The 25,144-nt window shown below is 41.6% G+C and overlaps 1 protein-coding gene across 1 annotated transcript in view; it reads left to right on the forward strand.

The window, feature by feature from the left end:
* Positions 1-580: 580 nt before the first annotated feature.
* gmds (GDP-mannose 4,6-dehydratase) overlaps positions 581-25,144 on the forward strand; it is a 210,276-nt gene continuing 185,712 nt past the window's right edge. Inside the window, exons 1-2 of the mRNA XM_026147546.2 lie at positions 581-825; positions 23,003-23,047. Of these exons, the coding sequence (XP_026003331.1) occupies positions 727-825; positions 23,003-23,047 (144 nt within the window). The 5' untranslated portion in view covers positions 581-726. The remainder of the gene's footprint in view (positions 826-23,002; positions 23,048-25,144) is intronic.

Below are 25,144 nucleotides of genomic sequence, written 5' to 3' on the forward strand. Positions count from 1 at the left end.
ACCACAAAAATTGCGTGTTAGTGTTCGAGCTTTTTTCATGGAGCTTGGTGAAAGGAGAGAACACTTTGAGCTGATCTCTCCTAATAAAGTATTAGACATAACATGCCTAAAAACAATTAAATGTTATTACTATAATGTTCACAAGTCATTTTCTTCATTACAAGGTGTATGCCAAGCAGCTTGCGTACCACAACAGCAAACCTCACCACCGTAGACTCAGGACCTCCTTGTTGTGAGGCAACAGTGCTAATCACATTGTGCTGCCTATAATATAAACAAAACAGAAAATAATCAGGATCACTCTAAAATGTTTTATTTTTAAACTACATTTAAAAGTTTCAGTTGTGCTCAGGTTTGTGAGTTATGGCCTATATTGTGAACAAATACTTGCGAAGTGTTTCAGAGTCTTTTTCTTAGCTGTTAGAAACAGTCATTGGTTGCATTTCTCCCTCCGTCCTTCTAGTGACGCTGTTGCAAGAAAAAACTATTTAGCGCTCACAGGCTTTCCTCTCTTTAGGCAAGCGTGTTTTACTGCTTCTTCTCGCTCGGTTCCCATTGGCCAACTTCATCACGCTTCCTCATACGTAACAGCGTGCAGCGGTTTCCAGCTTGGTTTACGGATGCGGCGGAGGGTCGGTGGTACTCAGACGGTAAATTGACGGAAGCCTTTTGCTGGGTCCGGCTGGTCAGTGAGGCAGCAAACCGTAAACATTCACCCGGTCAGAGATGGCTCAGTGCTTCGAGACTGCCACCGTTAGCTCCGATGTTCATGGAGAGCCGAAGAATGAGAAGAAAGTAGCCGTTATCACCGGCATCACCGGGCAGGTAAAGTTACTGCACTGTGGGATGGGATGGACAAACCCCAGTTTATAAAACCTTGCTTTCCAATGGCGCACTTTAATCGTCACTGCTGGTGAAAGCCTCAGTACCTCCTCGTTCGTGGTTAATTTTGAGAGGAAACGTGTGATTAAAGCTGCCGGTGTCACTTACACCTGTCAGGAGTTAGAAAGGCGGTAATTCACCATCCCATTCAAATGTGCTCTTTGTGTATTTTGCATAGGATTGTTGATGTGTGCGATTTTATGTCGCATTGAAATTCTCCCAGAAAGGGAATTAATTTTGCGTCTCATTCACGCTTTAAGAGAAAACGCTTCTGCTCTTTCTAGTCAGTTGTCTTTGTAGTATACTTCCAAGTTTTCAAGAATGTCGTCAGAGTACACGTTTCTGGCTCTGTGAGTCCACACACAGCCAGTGACAGCGCACTGGTGTCAGATAAAGGGAGTCAAATAGGTAGTTCAGGTGGAACTCGTCATGCTTTCTGGTTTGTCAGCTTTTCAACCTGTTCTGGTCACAGACAACGTGGTGATGTGAACATTTAAATTAAAAAAATGACAGAACATGAATGTTTAGGTGTCTCTGTGTAGAATTAACCTTAAACCTTTAAACTCTGTAAACCATCAGCTGAGATTTAAAAAACAACCTAAACAAAAAAAGTTGCCTAAGACTTGAAAGTAGCCACCAGCAATCCTGCAAACCATGCTACACAGTAACCCATGTGTACAAGTTTATGATTACAATACAATACACGGTAAATTACAATAAAATTTGTTGTTTCCAGAGACGCACTGCAGACCGTGAATGGCATAGTGAATGACACACAGCAAACCATAACGAAAGGCAGTGTTGACACTACTCTAGAAACACAAGTCATCGTGTCACATCATCAATTTGTAGACTAGTTTGGACGAAACTATCAGTTACTATAAATTATTTCCATTACTGGTCAGCTGCAAATCCTCTGAACTTACTGCTGTTTAATCATCACATCATTTCCTGGAAAGATAAGCTCCGGGTAGCAACAGCCCATTGAACAAGTTCTTTACTGTGGAGCCGGATGTTTCCTATTCCCAGAGTGATACAAATCTAGCAGCTTAACTGTCAGCATTTATGAAGGATGAAGCACATGTGCTCTTTTTGAACAAAGCAATGTCACCATGACACAGCTTCACACACACAGGTGTTGAGCTGTGATGATAACCAGCTAAGTCAGGCGTGTTTCTTAATTAACTAATAGGGAAATTATGGTGGTTCGGCCAGCAGTGGAAGCACACATAGGCAGTCCATACGCCTGTATAGATAAATAAATAAATGAATATAAGTGGACCAAATATTGTCACATGGTTTGCAGTGACGCATTTACTTGGATTTAACTTGAATCTTTCCCCTGCGTGAACGACAAAGGACGGGGAAAAGCTACAAGTCTACAAAGTCATCAACTGACGTGGACCACAGTAAACAGAACTAGAGATGTAGAAAAAGTCAGCAGGTGGTGCAGCATTCCTAAGTAATAGAAATAAGACACAATTCCATGGAAAATGCATGTACTGTCCAAACTAATAAAAGAGATGCTTCAGTGTTTTACTACAGATGACAAATGTAGCTACTGCTTCATCGTAGAACCTTTAGCAGTCCTAAAGGAAGATTATGTAAAATTAAATTCAAATTTTCCTTATTTCTTACAAACTTAACAGTGTAATTTTTTTATGCCAACAGCTAACAGTAAGTAGACATTAAAGTAAAAAGAAAAAAGAAAATGAAATGAATCACTGAGTGAAGTGGAGTGCAAAACATAAAGGTCCAAATAGGATGCTGAAGCATAGCCAGTTTATTACAGCCTATTTTAAAGCATGCAACTCGAACAAGAAGTAACAGTGTGACACTGTGACACATGACATGTTTTAACATTACGCATCTAAAACAACAGGTGATGCCAAAGCTTCTGTAACATCACTCTTCATTCAATATATTCGCATTTATTTCATTTATATTCAGACATTAATTCAATATGGTCAGCCTTTCATTGTAATAAAGAAATAATTAAATACATACATACAAAAAAAAATTGCATTCCCCACACTCTCCTTTATCCCTAAAGCTCGGGTCCTTTACCAGAGGCCTGGGAGATTCTTTGCTGTTCCTGGCGCTGCACTCTTCTGAACAGAGATCTCAGACATTGCTTCTGGGATCTGCTGGAGCTGTATGATGTAATACAGAGAGAAGCTAGATAGCTAGGCAAAGGTGTGTTATTGTGGCTGATCCTCACAAACACAAGGAATGGTAACTTTATTTTTAGTTACTACTACTGCTATGTTCCCGGACATTTTCTCAGACTCTTTTTATGGGGATCACCTGCTCATCAAACATGTTAATAATTATAAATGGCTTCAAGCTCACATTCACGCTTGTGTGACTCTGAGGCATTTTTCTGTGATATGTGCACACATTTCTGCATCTTTTTCCCTGGAAACACATACCGTATAGTTTATGTATTTTTGTATTTCAGTTTTCAGTTTGAATCTTTGCATCTCATGGCAATGCATACACTTAAAGCACAACTTTTTAGGGTGTAGTCCCCTTGCTCTCTGTTGATGTGTGTCAAAGAAGCCACAACAATTTCTGTGTACCCGAGATGTAAGAGTGCCCGAGGTGTAATGGTGGTATTCAGTCCCCCTGAACACACACTTAAAACCTAAAGATTTCCCTGTAGGGTGTATAGTCTCATGTAACTACAGCAGTTAAATGTGTTAGAATTTTAACTCGCCAGTAAGTACTTGAAGTATTTTCCAAAATGTTGTTGAATATAAAAATCATAAAAATCATAAAAATCATAAAAATCCAACTCCACTGCATAAAGAGCTTACATCCTGGTCATATGTATGGTTTTGTCATTTTACAACACAGCAGCTCACCAGTCTGACGAGTTTCTAAAGTCCACCATTTAAGGTTAAAATCCCAAAGCAATCTTTGTCTCATATAACTCAGACTTGTATAAACAACGGTCCCATAATGCATTAGTAACACAGTAGTAGGGGTGGGGGAAAAAATCGATACTGTGTAGTATCGTGATATTTTGTTTGCTAATAATGTATCGATACAGGGACAGCAGAAATCGATATTTTGTTACAAAAAAAGTTTTTGTGCTCTGACTTCAGAGCATGTTGATCCTTTTTCTGAGCAAGAATCCTGACATTCCTTCACTGTCTAAATGTGTTTAACTTTTTTTTTTTTGGCAGCAATAAACATGATAGTTTACTTATTTTAATTTAAGACATGTTTTATTTTAATTCAGTTTAAAACTTTTTTATTTAATGTAAAATTATATTTTGTTTTAATTTACTTTCAAATTCTTCAGTTGCTGAAGGGGCTGCATAGTTTTCATAAATTGCATAGTTCAGAATAGCTATAATTGTACCAGATGGTTGCATTCAGTTAAGTTGGACTAGACTGTAATACAAACCGTTCAGTTTGTCAACAATAAAACTGACTGAAATGAGAGAAAGACTGAGTGCGAGACTTTGATATTAGATATAATGAATATTGATAAAGTTTACCTTTATGTACAGAATCTGAATATCGCAAAATATTTTAAAAAATTGCAATAATATGTATGGTGATTCCCACCTCTACACAGTAGTATGTGGATGAATTCAAGTCAGAGTTTATATATTGACATTTAGGTTAGTCCCTAAGAAATGGCTAAGCTAAGAGTGTATTTTGAAAACAGGAGGGAGGGATAGTATCATTTTATTGACATTGCCAGCAATTAAAGAATAAAAACAGCGCTATGCAACACGACATTGGGACAAGTACAAAAACCTGGATACATAGCAGTAGGTGCAGAATTTGGAAGTTTGAGAAGAATCTGATAATCTGATGTCACATCAAAGCAAAGCCAGAGAGCTGCTGTGAAAGCAGGTTTTGTAGTAGCAGAGAAGAAAGAGGAAGAGCTTTTGAAATACTCCACGATTAAAGTGTGCGGCATCTTGTGTCCACAGAAACACAAGCATTTTCAAATGTTGGCTTAAGCACAAATACTGTTGCTGATTGGATGTGTGATCTTGTCTCTGATTTACAAGCACAGTTGATGGAAAAGGGAAAAGATTTCATTGAATACTCTGTGGCTGTGGATGAGAGCACTGACACTACTGACACAGCACAGCTGGCCATCTTCATCTGTGGGGCTGCAGTTTATGTGTCATAGAGGAACGTTTGGGCTTTAAATCATTGCATACTACAACCAGGGCAAAAGGAATCTTTAATGAAGTATCTAAATGTGTAATTGATATGAAACTGCTTGGAACTAATTTATGCGACTAAAAAACAGATGGAGTCGCTGCGAAAAAGGTAGATTTGTAGGAATGATGTGGGAGAAGATGCAGGGGGTGAACAGAACACTATAGTGCAATGGGGCAAAAAGTGGAGGTGTAAGTTGGTTTTTCTGTGCGACATAACTAAGCCTCTTATTACACTAAACCTTCAGCTTGGGGGATGAGGCTGTGTGATCACAGATATGTATGATGCGTATGTATAAGGTCTTTTCAAGTCAGTCAAACGCAGCAAAGGAACTTTGAAAATCTTGCGACTGCAGGTTTACTAGTGCAGAAAGCACATTCAGATGACTCGCATGTGTTCTACAGAATTTTTTCATTGCCATTAGCAAAATAATACAGGGTAGGGCTGTGCGATATGACCAAAATCTCATATCCCCGATATAAAACATTTATCGTCCTGACAACGATATAAATCACAAAAACGTAATATTTTCTGTAAATTCTGTGAATCTCGGGCAGCTCGACTTACGTGAACTTTTTCCACCTGCGTGTCCTGTACCTGGAGTCGAGTGTTTTAACCAATGCATAAAACTATATTTTTAGCCACAGGTTGTAACGACCGCCTTTTTCTTTGTATTTATTACGCAGGGAAACGCCTGTTCTAACGTTTGAGTCTAAGGTTTAGTTTTTAGCATCTGACGGCTCGTTTTTGCTTCTCATCCGTAAGCACTGTGAATACTCTTTCACGTGATTCAGTTTATTTTGAAAAGTCTCAACAGGATCTTGAGCTTTATTGTGAAAGGTTTACGTGTGTAACGCTAAGTTATTTAAGGACTAGTTTATGTCAATGGATGAATTTACTGACTGACGCGCAGAAGAAATAGTTCTTTATGGAGCCCAGATGGTGTGAATGATGATTTATGGTTTGCATTGTTACCTAGACATGCAGAAGAATATACTTGTTTACCGGTAAACTGAATCGAACTTGATGTGCTAATGGACATTTTTCTGACCTACAGGTCAGGTTTTTTTTCCCTCTTTGAATTGATCTTCTTCATATTGAAGTGGCGAGCCGGTAGGACCATTCTTTCTTTTCCCCCACTTAGCCGTCTTTGGATTACGGACATATTTCCCCCTTGTATGAAGCTGGACCCTAAGGAGGAATACCTTAAAAGTGAACTTTAAAAAGAAAAGGACCAAAAAAAAAGGACTCTTAGCAAAAGGACTCTTGCACAGAAAAATCACAGCACTGATTTATTATTTAATTGTGGACATTTACGTTGTGTGTTGTGTTAATTATTTTGTTCCATTTCCCCTTTCCCCTATTTATTCAATATATTTTTGGTACAAGACATTGCAGTTTTTGGTCTCATCATTCACACCATCTGGGCTCCATAAAGAACTATTTCTTCTGCGCGTCAGTCAGTAAATTCATCCATTGACACAAACTAGTCCTTAAATAACTTGGCGTTACACGTGGCGAACCAGCCAGGAGCCTGATGGGTGAATGAGTGGGGTTTTTTTGTGTTATTTGATGTAATTTGATATTCAGTATTTTCTGTGGTTTTGATAAGGTCCGCGACAAGAAAAAATGAAGTTTATTCAGGAAAGTGGAGTCAATGTTGCACATTCTGTCATTGTTTCTGGTGCCACGAACACTGAGAAAGATGAGGAAATTCTTGATTATTTGAAACAATACGGTCGTATAAAAACGGTTATTTTCGTGGATGACGCAAATAGTGTTTTTTACAAAAACCTGATCGTTGAATATTGTGATAGTTCTGCGTTAACTGCTCTTAATACGGTTTTCCCATATACTCATCAGTCAAAGAATCACTCGGCGTGTAAGATCGCTTGCCCCAGAATGCACAGCCACAGGAGGAGCCAGGACCCCTGCAGATTACCTCGGCGAGCTCAAGCAACTTGCACGCCGCAGCGGCAGGGATTTTCCAGATATTCTGCGGGAAATGATGGGACAAATTAGTGAGCATCTGGAAGGAATCGAACAAGACAGTGACTTAGAGGGAGCCTCAGTCCAAATTGTGGAGCCTGCATCATCTCTGCCTGGCCAGCAGGGGTCGTTGTCTGGACACTCCACAATCCCTGAGACAGCTACCAGCAATCCCTCACCTGACCAACAAGGGTCACTGCCACATCCACAAAGATTTTCACTGTCACAGACTGAAATGAACCCCCCAGAAATACAAAAAGTAGTGGTGGAGCATGTTGTAAAAACAGACACCGTACCTGCATTTAGACTTCGTCCTTTCTCTGGGAAGATCCCCAAACCAGCCAACGAAACAGATTATGAGACCTGGAGATCTCACATTGAACTGCTGTTAGCAGATCCAAATTTGGCACCTCTACAGATCACTCGTCGCATCCTTGAAAGTTTGCTACCTCCAGCAGCAGATGTTGTGAAAGGGCTGGGCTCAAACACAATTCCATCCATCTATTTAAAAGTGTTGGATTCTGCTTTTGCTTTAGTACAAGATGGTGAAGAGTTGTTTGCTCAATTCCTGAATACGTTACAGGACCCGGGTGAGAAACCCTCTGCTTTTTTGCAACGTTTACAACTCACATTGAACACTGTGATGAAAAGAGGTGGTATCTTGTCTTCAGACTTCAACAAACATTTACTCAAGCAGTTTTGTCGAGGATGCTGGGATAGCGATATCCTAAACAAACTACAGTTGGAGAACTTGAGGAGCGATCCCCCATATTTTGCAGAGCTCCTCCTACTGCTTCGAACTGAGGAGGGTAGACAGCTGGCCAAGGAGAATCTCATGAAGAAGCACCTAACTGCACCCAAGCCTCGTGCCGCTGTTCATTCACAGAGCACATGTGCTTGTAGCCATTCAGACACCAAGGCTATTAATGAGCTGAAGCAACAGATGCAGAAACTGCAGAGTCAAATGGCTGCTCTTCTCTCACAGAAATCTCAATTCTCCAAGCCAGCACCACCTCAACTCAGATCAGCACAACCAAGACCCTGCAGCAGTGCAATCAGTTCCCGGCCTAGAGCAGGCTACTGCTTTAAATGTGGAGAGGATGGGCACATGTCAGCAGGATGCGCCAACCCTCCGAACCCGACACTGGTTCTGAAAAAGAAGAAACAACTTGAAAAAAGACAGCAGGCTTGGGACAGCAATCACAAATCGTCAAACTAGAGGCAGTCTCTGTGGAGGGACAGACGGAGGCTGCAGTCGACCCATGTCCCAATTACAAGCAGGATGGACATTCCATCACATTGCCTAAAGGACTCATTGGAACCAGAAGCACAGCACAGGTCACGATTGGAGGAACTGTATTCAACTGCCTGTTAGACACTGGGTCTCAGGTAACCACCATCTCTCACTCCTTCCACCATGATTATCTTTCTGACCATGAAATACAACCTCTGAAAAATCTCCTGGAGATAGAAGGAGCAAATGGCCAAGCTGTTCCATACCTTGGTTATGTGGAGCTGAACGTCACTTTCCCTCCCGACTTCTTGGGTTCCACCACAGCTGTTGACACACTTGCCCTGGTAGTTCCTGATGTCCAATCAGCTCAACAGCCGTCAATACTGATTGGTACGAACACTCTGGACTTGGCATATGAGAAAGCATTCTCAGACCAACAACCCTCCATTCCAGCGCCACATGGATACAGAGCGGTGCTGAAAATCCTTGAGCAACGATACAGACTGGCCAACAGTAACCATCACGGAATCATCAAGCTGCACACTGACGGACCACAGACCATCCCAGCTGGAAAAACTGTTGCCTTGGAGGGGTTAATTTGCGGACGCTGCCTCCAGGCCGAGAAGGCTGTGTTGGTGGAACATCCAACTTCGTCACCTCTGCCAGGTGGCTTAATGGTCCCGTCTTGTGTCATGGATTTCCCTTCTCACCAGCCATACCACTTACCTGTGGTAATCTGCAACCAGTCTGATCATGATGTAACCCTCCCAGCCAAAGCCATCATTGCGGAGATCAGTGCCATTCAGTCTATTCAGTGTCAGGAAAGGAGTCATGACAGTATGCCTCCTAACCCTGTGACCTCTGGGTTCAACTTCAACTTTGGTAACTCCCCCTTAACACCGGAATGGAAGAGTCGTATTACTGAGAAGTTAAACGCCCTCCATGATGTCTTTGCAAAACACGACCTTGACTTTGGGAAAACCAACAAAGTGAAACATCAGATCAAGCTCTCTGACCCTACTCCCTTCAAACAGCGCCCAAGACCAATCCATCCTCAAGATCTGGATGCGGTGCGCCAACACCTGAAGGAGCTGGTTGACTCTGGGGTCATCAGAGAGTCAGAGTCACCTTTTGCATCACCCATTGTCGTGGTGCGAAAGAAGAATGGGAGTGTGCGGCTCTGCATTGATTACCGGAAACTAAATCTGCAGACCATCAAAGATGCATATGCATTGCCAAAGTTGGAGGATACTTTTACAGCTCTCTCTGGATCAGAATGGTTTTCAGTCCTTGACCTTAAATCTGGTTATTATCAGATTGAAATGGAGGAGGAAGACAAGAGCAAAACAGCATTTGTATGTCCACTTGGATTCTATGAGTTCAACAGAATGCCCCAGGGAGTCACAAACGCACCCAGTACCTTCCAACGACTAATGGAAAAGTGCATGGGAGAAATGAACTTGAAAGAAGTCTTGGTCTTCATTGACGACTTGATTATTTTTGCACCAACGCTTGAAGAGCATGAGAGGAGACTACTGAAAGTCCTTCACCGTCTGAAGGAATTTGGACTCAAGCTCTCAGTTGAAAAGTGCATGTTTTTCCAGAAATCCGTTAAATACCTGGGGCATGTTGTGTCAAAGGATGGTGTGCAGACAGATCCAGATAAAATCGAGACACTTAAGTCCTGGCCGATTCCAAAGAATCTTAAAGAACTTCGCTCTTTCCTGGGTTTCGCAGGATATTACCGTAGGTTCATCCAAGGCTACTCTAACATCGTTAAACCTTTGCATGACCTTACTGCTGGATATCCTCCATCACAGCGGAAACTCAGAGCCACCTTCAAGCGAGAGCAATATTTGGATCCTAAGGAACCACTTGCCAGTTGCTGGACTCCTGCATGTCAACAAGCCTTTGACACAATTATCAAAAAACTCACGACAGCACCAGTACTTGCTTTCGCCGATCCCCAGAAGCCTTACCTTCTCCATACAGATGCTAGTTCTACTGGGCTAGGAGCTATTCTGTACCAGGAGCAACAAGGACAAAACCAGGTGATTGCTTATGCGAGTCGGGGTCTGTCGAGGTGTGAGTCCAAATATCCAGCTCACAAACTGGAATTTCTGGCTCTCAAGTGGGCTGTTACGGAGAAGTTTCATGACTATCTCTACGGCACCAACTTCACTGTCATTACTGACAGCAACCCACTCACCTATCTACTTACCTCTGCTAAATTAGATGCCACCAGTTACCGTTGGCTCTCTGCTCTTTCTACATTTTCATTCAAAATCATGTACAGATCTGGTAGGCAAAATCCAGATGCTGATGCTCTCTCTCGCAGGCCACATGGAGAACTCTCCAATGACCAGATGTCCCAAAAGGAGAGGGAGAGAATTCTCCGATTTGCCCAACATCATCTGGATCAGTCTTCCTCAATTTCCATCGATCAACACACAGTCAAGGCCCTTTGTGACCGGCAGCTCGTTTATAGTACGGCTGAAAAGATGTCCACCACCGCACTCATCCAGTCACTAACTGCCCATGCCGACAGTTTGCCTGACAGCTTCGTCAACGACACTCAGTTTGCACCTCCTGTTGTTCCTCAGCTGACGAATGCTGAAATCGCTGAGAGACAGAGGGAAGACCAGACCCTGAGGCATGTCATATTGCTGCTAGAGACTGGGGAAAGCCCACCTCCCGTCTTGCGGGATGAACTCCCAGAACTGCCCCTTCTACTCCGAGACCAACATCGCCTGGAGCTCCAAAACGCCATTCTCGTGAGGAGGAGGCAAGTTGGGGACCAGCTCTATCACCAGTTAGTGTTACCTCAGAAATTTCGGGCTGAAGTACTGTCAGAACTGCATGACCAGATGGGTCATTTGGGCATCGAACGTACTCTTGACCTCGTACGTCGAAGATTCTACTGGCCAAAAATGGCCAATGATGTGTGGAATAAAGTGAAGACATGTGAGAGATGCACCAAACGAAAAGCCTTACCTGAAAGAGCAGCACCCCTGGTGAACATTCGAAGTTATCGACCTCTGGAACTGGTTTGCATGGACTTTTTATCACTGGAACCCGACAGGAGCAGAACCAAAGACATCCTGGTAATAACAGATCACTTTACCAAGTACGCTGTCGCTGTCCCCACTCCAAACCAAAAAGCAAAGACTGTCGCCAAATGTCTCTGGGACAGTTTTCTGGTTCATTATGGTATCCCAGAAAAGCTCCATAGTGATCAAGGACGAGACTTTGAGTCACGCACAATAAAAGAACTCTGCAAAATGGCTGGAATTCACAAAATAAGAACTACACCATACCATCCACGAGGAAATCCAGTCGAGCGCTTTAACAGAACACTCCTGAATATGCTCGGAACACTCACCACAGAAGAGAAAACTCACTGGAAAGATTTTGTTAAGCCCTTGGTCCACGCATACAACTGCACCCGGAGTGATGTTACTGGCTACTCACCCTATGAGCTCATGTTTGGTCGACAACCTCGCCTCCCGATTGACCTGGTCTTTGGACTGCCTGTGGACGGCAATCAACTGACTCATTCGCAATATGTCCAGAACCTGAAGTCAAATCTAGAAAAGAGCTACAAAATTGCCATTGGCAATGCGGAGAAGCTCATGGAAAGAAACAAGAGCCGTTTCGACCAACATATCACCCCCTCTGAACTGGACGTTGGTGACAGGGTGCTGGTACGTAATGTGAAACTCCGAGGCAAACACAAAATCGCAGACAAATGGGAACCAGACATCTATGTGGTGGTAAAAAGAGCAGAAAATCTTCCAGTGTACACTGTCCGACCGGAGAACAAATCCAAACCGATTCGTACTCTACACAGAGATCTCCTATTACCATGTGGATTTTTGCCGCATTCCACTCGAACCAACCGAACAACTGTAAAACCAACCAGGAAGCAGTCATTCAACCCTTCTGATGAGGACTGTGCACAACCTCAGTCAGACGATGAGGATGAAATGATACCGCATCAATGGTATGATCCTGTATCAGAGCCTCTGCAATTCACCACTGTCCACAATCTGCCAGAACCGTCATCCGCCGTTCCAGCCACTGAACCTTTACCATCTGATACACCAGTCTGTGAACCTGCTACGCTCCCTTTGCCTCCTCTTGAGCCAGCAGAGAGCGAAACCCCTGACTCAAAAACCCCCGTCAAGGAGGAAGCTCCTGATACTGTGGAATCAGAGGACAGTCTGTCCTCTGCTGAACCTACCAATGTTGAATTGCGGACTGAGTCCAGTATGTCCTCTGCTGCTGATCTACCATCTAACTCTGACACCTCCAGCTCTGAACTAGAACCTCTGAGAACATCAACTCGGACCAGGAAACCTCCGGACCGGTTACAATACTCTACGCTTGGTCAGCCCATCTTGAAGAGTATTCAGGCACTAGTCCGTGGCTTAACCACTGCCTTTACTCATGCACTGGAGGATGAAGAGGACCATCTGCTTACTGCCACTGAACAACCTGTCATCCGGACCCAACCACCATGTACAGGGACGTACATGAGATTGAGGGGGGAACCTGTAACCCATATCAACTACTCCCTGTCACATGACCCACGTCAGCTGATTTGAGGTCCCTCTTCTGATTGGCTCCTCCCACGTCGCGGCAACTCTGAAAACCGGCTGTGGAGGGATACTTCCGGGTTCGACTCCTGCTGTGGCTGTGAGCTTATGGCATTTAGAACGGTGTTGGAAAACAAAGCGTTTTCTCCCCTCAATTCATCTTTAAACTTTAAACTCAGCGGTAAGTGTCCTTAATATCTTTCAACCTTTGGTTGTCAGTAACCAGCCGATCGTTTTCGCGATTAAAAAATGACTTTGTGCGGCAGCGCTCCCACCGCAAGCAGAACTCCGGTTCAAAAACCGCTGTTTTTGAACACTTTCTTTACTTAAGCATTTTTATGGGCTTACTTTGAAACAAAGTGCGATTGAAAGATTATTGTTATGTGTTGCCTTGAATTCGGCTATGCTGTCTGTTAGACAGTTGTTTTCCTTTATTGTTGTTTTTGTATTATTTGTAGCGAATGCTATTGGACTGTATAGATTAAGCTACGTAGCTAAGATGATTAATGATTTAACTGTTGTACATGGATTGATGATGATTTATGGTTTGCATTGTTACCTAGACATGCAGAAGAATATACTTGTTTACCGGTAAACTGAATCGAACTTGATGTGCTAATGGACATTTTTCTGACCTACAGGTCAGGTTTTTTTTCCCTCTTTGAATTGATCTTCTTCATATTGAAGTGGCGAGCCGGTAGGACCATTCTTTCTTTTCCCCCACTTAGCCGTCTTTGGATTACGGACATATTTCCCCCTTGTATGAAGCTGGACCCTAAGGAGGAATACCTTAAAAGTGAACTTTAAAAAGAAAAGGACCAAAAAAAAAGGACTCTTAGCAAAAGGACTCTTGCACAGAAAAATCACAGCACTGATTTATTATTTAATTGTGGACATTTACGTTGTGTGTTGTGTTAATTATTTTGTTCCATTTCCCCTTTCCCCTATTTATTCAATATATTTTTGGTACAAGACATTGCAGTTTTTGGTCTCATCATTCACACCATCTGGGCTCCATAAAGAACTATTTCTTCTGCGCGTCAGTCAGTAAATTCATCCATTGACACAAACTAGTCCTTAAATAACTTGGCGTTACACGTGGAACACAAACAAGCGGACAGCAGAGCCACGCGATGGTTTTACCGTCACTTTTGCTAACCTAAAAACAGGCGCTTGTCCGTCCATAGTGTGGTTATATTAAATATAAGAGAAAGAGAGAACTTGAAGAAATTAATAAAGCCACTACAGTGAAAAAATGTTGCTGTAAACAGTTTATTTTACGACACGACGAAACAAACGATAGCGTAATAGGAAATGGTAGACGTTTTTATATCGTCATCCGATATATATCGTTATATCGAACAGCCCTAATACAGGGTGTATTGTTAGGGTGCATTAATACTTGCTTTACACTCTTTTGTTCACATCAATTTTGTGCTTTCAGCTACGTGTTTCATAACAGGATTGTGAACACACAAAAAGGCTTAAACACTGAAGGAAATAAAAATAATTAAAGATGTTTTTATGTGCAGGTTTAAATGAAATTTTCATTTCCTTTGAGCTCTTCTTTGATCTCCACCAACCTATTAGAGAAATATCTGTATCTAACAGTTGTTTTGTCAACTATTCAGAAGGTTGGTAGTTTGATCCCCAGCTCCTGTGTCTGTACGTTGAAGCGCCCTGTGCAAGACACAACCCTAATGGGATTTTTCAAATGAATAGCTCCCGGGACAAACTGACAAATTCTGGCAATTGTGTCCACTTTTAAAATGTTTTGTTGACTGTTATTCATGAATACTAATTACAAGAAGCTTGCCTAAGAGAGATCTTACCAAGTCACGACTTTCAGGCTTATTAGAATTGTGCAAACGCCGTTTTAGGGCTGTTTGTTTATTATATAGTGTATTAACATATTTGTTTGGATTTGTGTTCTTAAGTCTGAAAACGTAAAGAGCTGCAGTCTTACACCTGATTTATCCTACCAGTGGCAAAATTACGCTGTAGCCCAACTTACACAGTGGGCCATTTATTTTGTATGCCCCTTATTTTAGCATAACTAATACCACAGTTTAACCAAAGTTCATTTTTAATGTTTCAATGATTCTCTCTCTCTTTTTTTTTTACATGAATGTATTTAGATGTTAAGTATTGTGTTGTTTGCTGTAATCAATTTTGTCAGTTTATTAGTAGGTTCAGAAAAATAACTTGCCACCAAGAGCTATAATTATTTGTAAAATGATTAGAAAGTAACAATTTAAGTATTTGCATCATTTGCACACTTTTAATAAATCACTGCATTTGTTTTCCATTTTCTTAGAAAAATGTTAAGGAATGGGGGGTGGCTCCAGATGGTTGCACAGTACTTCACATTTATCGTTAGGTGTTTCTTACAGGGATAACGAAATAAAGATGGTGCACACCATTGGACTCTAGCGTTTTCTCACTTTTCCGCTAGTTGATTAGTGCGAGCACATTGTGAGCACAGGTCAACATCGAGCGACAGCGAGCTGGTCCTGATGTTATAGTGTTATTATACTATTTGTGTATTCAGTACCAGTGCGTGTTTTGTGTTCCAGCGTGCTTGTTTCCAAATGGAGTGGCTGGAATTGGTCAGATCTGTTCTGAGATGTGTGATGAGATGCTGATGGCGATGTCACACTAGCAGTTTCAAGTGTTAGCCTCTTTTGCCAACCATCATTCTAGATGCAAAGAGTGTCTAACATACAGCATCACTGGATTAGTTTAGTATAAAGAACAGCTCCTGTTTTCTGACTGTACTGAAGATCATACAGATGGAATTTGTTAGTACTCTGTTATAAAGCTCATAGACTGTAAAGTTATTGCCTACAGATAAAAGGAATAAAGATATAATCTGGGATTTTAACTACTATTTCCAAGATATTCTAATCTAGTCAATTTAATATTAAAGGAAACATAATTTGTGTCAAACTTTCAACATTTTCAATGTATTATAAATGTTATATCGATATGACACGAGAAGATTCTGCTCTCGTTACCTGTTCCTTTACTCATAGTCTTTTTACGTCTCACTCTTCCATGTATTTGTTCTGCTTTATCTAAAGAAGTAGAAATAATATAACCTGTCCATGACCTAGATATCAGTGGTGTGTGTGTATGTCATATGTAGCGTACAGATATAAGAGGAATTTCTGTTGCCATGTGATGATTTGCACTGAAGCAAACTTAAGCAGAAACCTGAGAAATATTTCATGGTAGGGAATAAAAGTAGTCCGTTGACCTTTACCAGAATCCGGCCCTGGAGAGACAACTTTCAGCGGTCTTGGAAAGTCATTTTCAACATCTCACATTCCTTTAACAAGCAAAGGTCCATCTCCCCTCACCCTCTTTAACAGGAAAAAAGAATAACAGTGTTAATTCATTTTTATTTCACCAGTCATGGCTTTACTATTACTGACTACTGAGAGCCTATGCAGGAGGCAAGCAGGCAGGCATCTGGATACAACATCTCAGAAGTCACTTGTCAGGCCACCGGGGTCACTGCGATGCTGTAAATCAGTTGGCTAACTACTGTTCATAAATTTCAGGGCAACACGCTGCTCGGCCTGAATACTTTTGACTGCTGTCTTGGTGTGAAGTATTGGCTTGAGAGAGTGTGAGGTATGGGAGACCACCTGAGTGCCAAGGCAAAGCTGTGGAGCTGGGCAGGGGTTCTGGTTGATAGTGTGGTTTTTTTATTAGCTGGGGTTACAAAGAGGACAGGTTCACCTTCTCTGTTCCACAGTAAAACTTTACTTTGGCTTTGAGACCGGCACTTCTTTCTTCAACCCCTCTGGTTGGGAAAACAGCACTAGATTGCAGTATGACCCCGCAAGCTTTTTGATGTTCAACCTACAGGCCTCTTTCCTTCATCCTTTGTTGGTGTTTTATACACTCTCATTCCTTCCTTGCCTCCTTCCCTAGACTCCACTGTTAGCAACACTGGATAGAGTGTTTGCCTGTGCCAGTAATAATAATCATAAAGCTAAGAATCCGTGCACACATCTCCGCTGTTGCTCATAACGGCTGCTGATGGCTCCTTAAAGGCCGAGTCCTCCTCTGAATGAAGTCTGTCAGCTTCTATTTATTCAGGAAAAGAGATGTAAGCCAAGTCCAGCTGCAGTTAGTTGTAAATGGTAAAAAACATAGGTGCATCTACTACAAATTCTCATGAGTTCTCGACGTCAGAGGTCAAGTTTTCTGAAAATCCTGCGAATGCGATAACCAGAGAATGAGGCGACGTAGGCTTTTGAAATTGATACCACAGGTGTAGCTACAGCCTCTTTTCCACTAGCACCGGCTCAGCTCAGCTCGACTACTCATTTTTGGTCTTTTCCCCTTACAATAGATTAGCGCCTAATGTGCGTGGGGTTGTTATAGCAATGCGTCTGAAAGTCCTAAGATGATGTCATTTGTATGCGACATAAACGCAGTTCAACAATGGAGGATGTCCGCTGCTTGGTCTACAGCTCAACTCGGGGTCCTCAGCGTTGGTTTTTGTGTCACGGTTTCCCTGATTGCTGGGTTTCAAAAATTTTAGCTTTGTGAAGGAGTTCCTCTCATTACTCGTTGAGTGACAACATTGAGCGGCATGCAGCGTGACATCACATTTTCTGATTGACTCAGCTGTACTTGGAACCCCAGTACCAAGTACTACTCCTTAATGGAAAACCCTAAAAGTCGAGTTGAAGAAAAATGCTTTACTAAAATTTTCGGATGAGTTTGAAGATCAAAGGTCAGACAAGATCAGTTTATTTTTTTTTTTAATTACTAGGATGTTCACATTGATACCACAGGTATCTACGTCTGTCAAGTTATTCAGTGATTCTTACTTTAGTAGAAGGCAGGTATATTGTATATTTTCCAGCTCTGCATCGTTATCCCTTTGAACACAAGGACATTTTAGATGAGCCTTGTGATATATTAACCGTCATGCCACTATTTTCATTTCATGTTTCATTGGCATGTTAGAAGGACTGCACAGCACATACTTTAGTTTTTTTGATACGGTTTGTGTCCTGAGGGCTAGAAGAGTTAAGTGACCTCAGTTATAGTATGGCCATGGAAAGTCCTTGTTTCTAATGTAACTGTATACACATACCACATGCTTCCAGCTGAAAGTCCAACCACTAATTAGTGTGCAAGAAATGTGAAACTGCATGTAAGTGCACACAAACACACTCCTGTATGTGGTATGTTAGTACTTAACACACACTGGTAAAATAAATCAGTCTGAAATGACTTGTCAGGTCAGGTGGTCAAACACGGCCTGCTGTGGTTTTCTTTTTCAAAAATAGAAAAGTGGCTGCGAGGGTGTCCTAAATATGTGCAAGAGCAGGGAAACAAACTGAGTGACAGAAAATTAAAAGGGACAGTTTTGACAGTTAACTGAAAATCTTAAACTCACTTAAACATAAGGTTTGCATAAGATTTTTTTTCCCTTAGATTTAAGTCACACACAAAAAAAGACTTTTTGACTTTAGTCTTTGATCTTTTACTGCTCTAAATTAAAAATAGTGTCCGTAGATCTTAAGGCTGTGGGTCCTTGCGCAGCTTCTTAATTGCTTCTGCGAGTGCTGTTCACTCATTATTTCAGGGACATGCCTGAATGGTCCTAAAGTAGAGGAAAGAGATTCAGGCTGCTCTTCATGTAGCACACCAAATGTTCCTACTTAATGCAGTGTGTGAGTCTGCGTGTGCACAGGGTTTTGTGTATCGTGGTCTGTGATTACAGCTTCATTATACCATATCAGGCCTAATTGCAGACTAGTGGCGTGCTTGGCAGCTTCTGCCTGTGGTCTAAAGAAAACACATTAGAGTGATGCATTTGTAGCTTATGCACAATGACAAATAAATCCATGTATGGCCCCTGTGTTTACATAAATCATGTTGGTAAGCACACAGGCTAAGCCCTTAAAATTTCAGACTGGGAATAAAAACGTTTTCCATTTGGGCTTTTTCTGCTTAATGTTGGACAGGTGATATCAACTTACTTTGGTATTTTAGGTCACAAAGCTGACCCAGGGAAAGAACTGGATACAAAATCTCACTTCACCAGCAGGGGGTACCAAACTCACAGTGTTCATGTTTGTCCAAAAACATCAGGCTCTTTGGTTAAAGCCATGAGCATGGCTGTGTTGTTCTAAGTAATGCTTGAAGACATCAGAAGAAGAACTGTTTGGTCAAAACCAGGTTAAAAAAACCTTGGATTTATTAACTGGGTTAAAATCACTGGATGGTGTGTTTTTGTTTTGTTTGTTGTTGTTGTGTTTTAATTTTTGACTTGTATTTTTTATTGGATGTCTTAAACCTGTTCTAAACAGTTTGGCGTCTAGCATACACAATTAGTTCATAATGTATTTTTAATGTGTATTACAGTGTAAATAACACTTTCAGGCTGTTTATAAGTAAAACAGTTCAGATTATCAAAATAAATACATTTTATTTTTTAATACTTCACTTCATTTCACCTCATTCTTCATTTTGAACTGTATATTGTGACTCAAATCAGAAGTTTAACCCTAAAAATTTGGGTTTTAATATTTGTGTGTGCAAGTTAATGTTGTATTCTTTAATGCTTAAGTAGCAAAGCGATCTAAAGTCTAATCTGATTTACTTATTTATTCAAATTTATGTTGCTACTTTACTTTAGGGTCTGAGGGAAATACAGTGCCGTACGTCTGTGCACTACAGCAGGAGCACATCATGTTTTTAAGTGTATTTAAAGTGAAAAAGCAAAAACTGAATTACTTTCCTCTAACCCCGGACTCATGGTTCTGATACAGAGGCCTCTTAATGAAACCACACGATGATGATCCGTTAACAATTGTAATATTGATGCTGATTGGGGATAATGATAGCACTCGTGCCACATTTTAAACACAAGGATGGATTTAACTGTTCAGCATTGACATTTGCTTTTTTTCTGCCTTTCTCCTGATCTTTTTATCACTGAATGTATTTGGCCTTAATCTTTGTTTTGCGTTCTTTAGCGTTACGTTCACTGACATTTCATTAGGATAGAACTTTAAGTGTATGGATTTCCAGTAAATCTAGATAAATCTAGTTACTATTATTATTATATCACGTAATTATGCACAGTATTTGTGTAACACTTAAATGCTGAACATGCCCTTATGTTATTTGATTTACTACTTGCAGCACCTTTGCTTACAACAAATATCTCCACAGGTATGCATATATACAATATGCATTTACACATAAATAAACATTTGTCACATTGTTGGACTAAACTGTACTTCGAAGATTTAATCGGGTGGAGATTTAAACTTCAAAGTCTGTTTGGCATTAGATTACTGCAAGTGTAACACCACCCTGTCAGGTGATAAATATGGTGGTCACACCTGTACGTGTGTTGACATTTGTGCTCCTCCTGCAGAATTACTTACTGCAGATACTCATTGAGATTCTGAGGTCAGACTCAGAATTAGCTTTCAGATGTGAGACAGTCACTGCTTGGCTTACCCTTCATACGCCTGTCACCGAGCAGCCTCTTTTTAATACAATACAAGCACTATAGCTTTGGAGAAGAGTGATCATATTGTGTCATAGGTGTAAATGAATCTTTGTGGTGTGGCATTGACCTGGCAGGTGAACGTGCATGTACTTGCCCCCCTCACTCGCAGCAAGCGCCAGGCTCCCCATAACAGGAAACGGCGAGGTGAGGCCAGGGTTTATGGGCTAATATGGCCTCAAAGGAGCCTCTTGTTTTGAAACAGAGCTGTAGCTCTTCAGACTTGTTTTCCATATTGGTCTGGCATGGAACGCATTGACCCTGGCACACGGGCAGGAAAACATGACACCGGCCGGAGCTTTGAACGCCGTGGGGACGGGTGAGGGGCTGCCAGCGTCCATGCCCATCTCCCACGTGGATTTAGCCAGAAACAGGTTGGGCATCAGTGCCAACTTACTGCCAGGTTGCTCAACCTGCAGATACAGGATCTTTAAGTAGGCATGTAGTGTAGTACAGAGGGCTGCAGCTATAATCTGTTAATTAATCATCTGGTCTATATGTCGAGCAAACCTTTGCAAAGAGCCACAATGTATTTATCTCACTGTGTTTGAAACGCCAGTTTTTACTAATAAGGCGAAGAAATATTATACAATTATTAATACAAATGAAATAGCTGTTGGTTTTAATTAACCTACACCAGTTATTGGTGCAGTTATTGTATGTCATCCTGCACCAGAATGGCCATTACATAATTGTGTTTTAAAAACCAAAAGGAACTAGTGATTTGGACCTGACTGCAAAAAGAGACAGAGAGCAACTTTTCAGGGTAACTCCACCCTAGAGCATACACTGCTTCATCCGCCTTTTTGACCGCAATGGGGACCAAAAATCAACAAAGGGTTGTATTCAGTAAGACGATACTACAGATTAAGCTTAACATTGGGGTTTGTCAAAGGGGGGAAAAATATCGTTATAATTGTTATTTGTAAAGTAATGTTTTGGATTATTTATCTGGTTGGGGCAGTTGCTATTGCTGACATCCAGAAATGAGGCACCAGTATGTAAGTGAGAAAACAAGCACACTTTGAACTTAAATTCACCTTTTTTTCCGGTCACATCCAGTATTTGTGCCGTTATTGTCTCTTCAGTGATCCGTCATCTCTCAGGCCTTTGTGTGTTTGCTTTTCACGCCGTCTTTTACTGTTCGCCACGTTTGCCTTGAGCTGTGGTCAAATGGCGTTGTTTCACAAACTGGTTTGATATGAGACGACGCCTTCATCAGGTTTTACTATGTAAAATCAGCTGTCAGAAATGTGCTTTGAGAAGTACACAAACAAGGTCACCCAGGCCTTACTACGACTACCTTGGATATTTTGCAAGAATCTGATCAATTCTGTGACACTCGTACTGTCATTTATGCTTTTGTTTCCTCACGTTTAAATTATTGAAATGGTCTTCCTATGGGCGTCAATCAGAAAGCATTAAAACGGCTTCAGATTGTACAAAATGCTACAGCAATTCTGATTACAATACCCAAGAAAGAGGAACAGATTTTATGCCTTTACACTGTTGTTGTTATAATTATTATTACTATTACTGTCACTTAAAAGTGCGTGTAGCCTAAGACACCACCATCCTGGTGCTGAGTGCAGGTTCCTGCATGCTCCCCAACCTCTAGTAGCCTGCGGTCCTTTCCCCCCCACCTTCACCGTTTCCCCCAGACATGAGGAGGAAGCCTCAGGCTGGCATCTTGGCAGTGTGGCCATACGTGTGTGTGTGTGTGTGAGGGGGATTGAGGGATGGATGCCATGACTGGGTTGGAATGTTCCACAGTGTTCCAGAACGTGTGGTCGGAAAATCTGAGCAAGTAAAAAGACATGGAGTAACATGGGTGAGGGGAACAAGACCTTATTGACAGTGATCGTGCTCTCACATCACCAGCACACGTACACAAACACACACACACGTTTCAAAGTAGGTCCAGTGTGTGCCCAGCGATCCTGATCCATGTGGACGTCATGCCTGACGATCCCAGGATCCAGTATTAGCCAGTACTGAAGTATTTAATTTCAACACCGTAGTAGAGACTCTGGAATTTTTATTTTACTTATTTATTTATTATTTGACTGCTAATTTTATTTTTCTTCCCTCAACAACATACCACAAATTTAAATCCAAAGTTGACCTCAAGCTTAATTGTGACTTAATGTGTTAGCTTAGGTCATAGACACATCGCCAGAAATGTAACTCTTATTGGACTGAACAAGAGAAAATACTATTTTATTTATCATCCCACAAGAATCTATTTCTTTTTTCTCTGATAAATCACTTGTGTCCTTTAATTATATTCCTAAATCCTCAGTTTTAGTAGGAGCATTGAATTTGAATCTCTGGAGTCCGTAGAGGAAATAAAAGGTGCTCTAACACGTCAAGCATTTTCTCATCCTGTAATCAATTAAACGTTGTGATAAAATTAATTCAGCCGAAATGGGCGGTGAATGTTTTATCGTGTTTTGGTTGTGTTGCTGTGATTTGGTGTGTATGTGTGAATCACACTCTTTGTCTTTGCAGTGTTATTTGACAGGTCTTAACTGGTGTTGTCTTGTGCTTTTTCAGGATGGTTCCTACCTGGCGGAGTTCCTGCTCGCTAAAGGCTATGAGGTAAAATAAAAATCCCCTCTGTACACATATACACGCACGCACACATGCACAGATGCACATATGTGCGCAGATACTTGTGAATGCCAACATACACACAGAACGACATTCTGTGTGTATGTTGCCGCAGTTTGTGGGTATTCCCGAGGGAGTGTGACGTATCTTGACAGTCAGCTACTTACACTGGCTGACTCACACCTCACCCTGATAAGGCCCCTGGTGCAGCATGAGCTTTTTAACCCCTGTCCTTTTACCCCAGGTCAAACCATTAACAGGGAAATGGTTGTTATTAGACAGCCATACGAGTGAGGTCACTAGCTTTCACCTGCTGTTCAGTGTGCTCAGGAACACGCAAAGTCAACAGTCTGTCAGTGAACTCAGAGGCTAACAATGGTTTCTTTTTCTTTCTTTCTTTTTAAGTTGTTTAAAGTTGTGTGTGTGGGAGGCATTAATATGTGTCTGTGCTGCAGGGTGAGATTGGATGGGTGAATTCTAAAAATGGAATGGACAGGATAGAGAAATAATGTTCTTCTCATAGAGAAAAAGTATCAAAAACTAGAGTAATATTACTTTTGTGACCCAACAAGACAAGAAGAAGCACTGGAAGTTAAGAAACCGGTTGTATTGCACCCTGGTCTCTTACTAAACTTCAGTTTTCCACTGGCAGTGTTTTGAGCTGTGCCCAAAGTGGGAAGAGGACGCTGGCTTATTGCAGATCTAGAAAAGGAGCTGGCTTATGCTGAGACTTTTCCATAGTGGCCAAACTAATACTGGTGTAATCAGAACAAAATCTTTGAGTCTTATGTAATCAGAAGTTTTTGGTTTCTCTATCCCGTCCATTGCCCAGAGACCTTGAAGTATATGTGAACTGTATTCAGGTAAAGAGTTTATGTGGAGGGCAAAGAGTGAAGCCGTATGCTGCATTTGTAGTGTAGTCGTGGCTACAGAAGGTCACACGTACGTTAACATACATGTTTCAGGAGTTTTCATTACATCTCCTGACAGTCGCAGCATGACTTCACTTCCCCTCTGATGTGCAGGAGAAACACCTAGCTTTAGGGCTGTGCGATATGACCAAAATCTCATATCCCGATATAAGACATATATCGTCCGATAACAATATAAATCACAAAAAATTAACATTTTCTGTAAATTCTGTGAATCTCGGGCAGCTCGACTTGCGTGGAGTGTTTCCAGCTGGGCGTTGTGTACTTGGAGTCGAGTGTTTTAACTGATGCGTGAAACTACAGGGTGGGCCATTTATATGGATACACTGTAATAAAATGGGAATGGTTGGTGATATTAAAGTCCTGTTTGTGGCACATTAGTATATGTGAGGGGGCAAACTCCTCCAGATGGGTGGTGACCATGGTGGCCATTTAGAAGTCGGCCATCTTGGATACAACTTTTGTTTTTTCAATAGGAAGAGTCCATGTGACACATCAAACTTATGTCACAAGAAAAACAATGGTGTGCTTGGTTTCAACGTAACTTTATTCTTTCATGAGTTATTTACAAGTTTCTGACCACTTATAGAATGTGTTCACTGTGCTGCCCATTGTGTTGGATTGTCAATGCAACCCTCTTCTCCCACTCTTCACACACTGATAGCAACACCGCAGGAGAAATGCCAGCACAGGCCTCCAGTATCCGTAGTTTCAGGTGCTGCACATCTCGTATCTTCACACCATAGACCATTGCCTTCAGATGACCCCAAAGATAAAAGTCTAAGGGGGTCAGATCGGGAGACCTTGGGGGCCATTCAGCTGGCCCACGACGACCAATCCACTTTCCAGGAAACTGCTCATCTAGGAATGCTCGGACCTGGCACCCATAATGTGGTGGTGCACCATCTTGCTGGAAAAACTCAGGGAACGTGCCAGCTTCAGTGCACAAAGAGGGAAACACATCATCATGTAGCAATTTCAAATATCCAGTGGCCTTGAGGTTTCCATTGATAAAGAATGGACCCACTACCGTTGTACCCCATATACCACACCAAACCATCACTTTTGTTGTTCCAACAGTCTTGGAGGGATCCATCCAATGTGGGTTAGTGTCAGACCAATAACGGTGGTTTTGTTTGTTAACTTCACCATT

The sequence above is a fragment of the Astatotilapia calliptera genome, chromosome 17, assembly GCF_964374335.1.
Source record: "Astatotilapia calliptera chromosome 17, fAstCal68.1, whole genome shotgun sequence".
Taxonomy (NCBI): Eukaryota; Metazoa; Chordata; class Actinopteri; order Cichliformes; family Cichlidae; genus Astatotilapia; species Astatotilapia calliptera.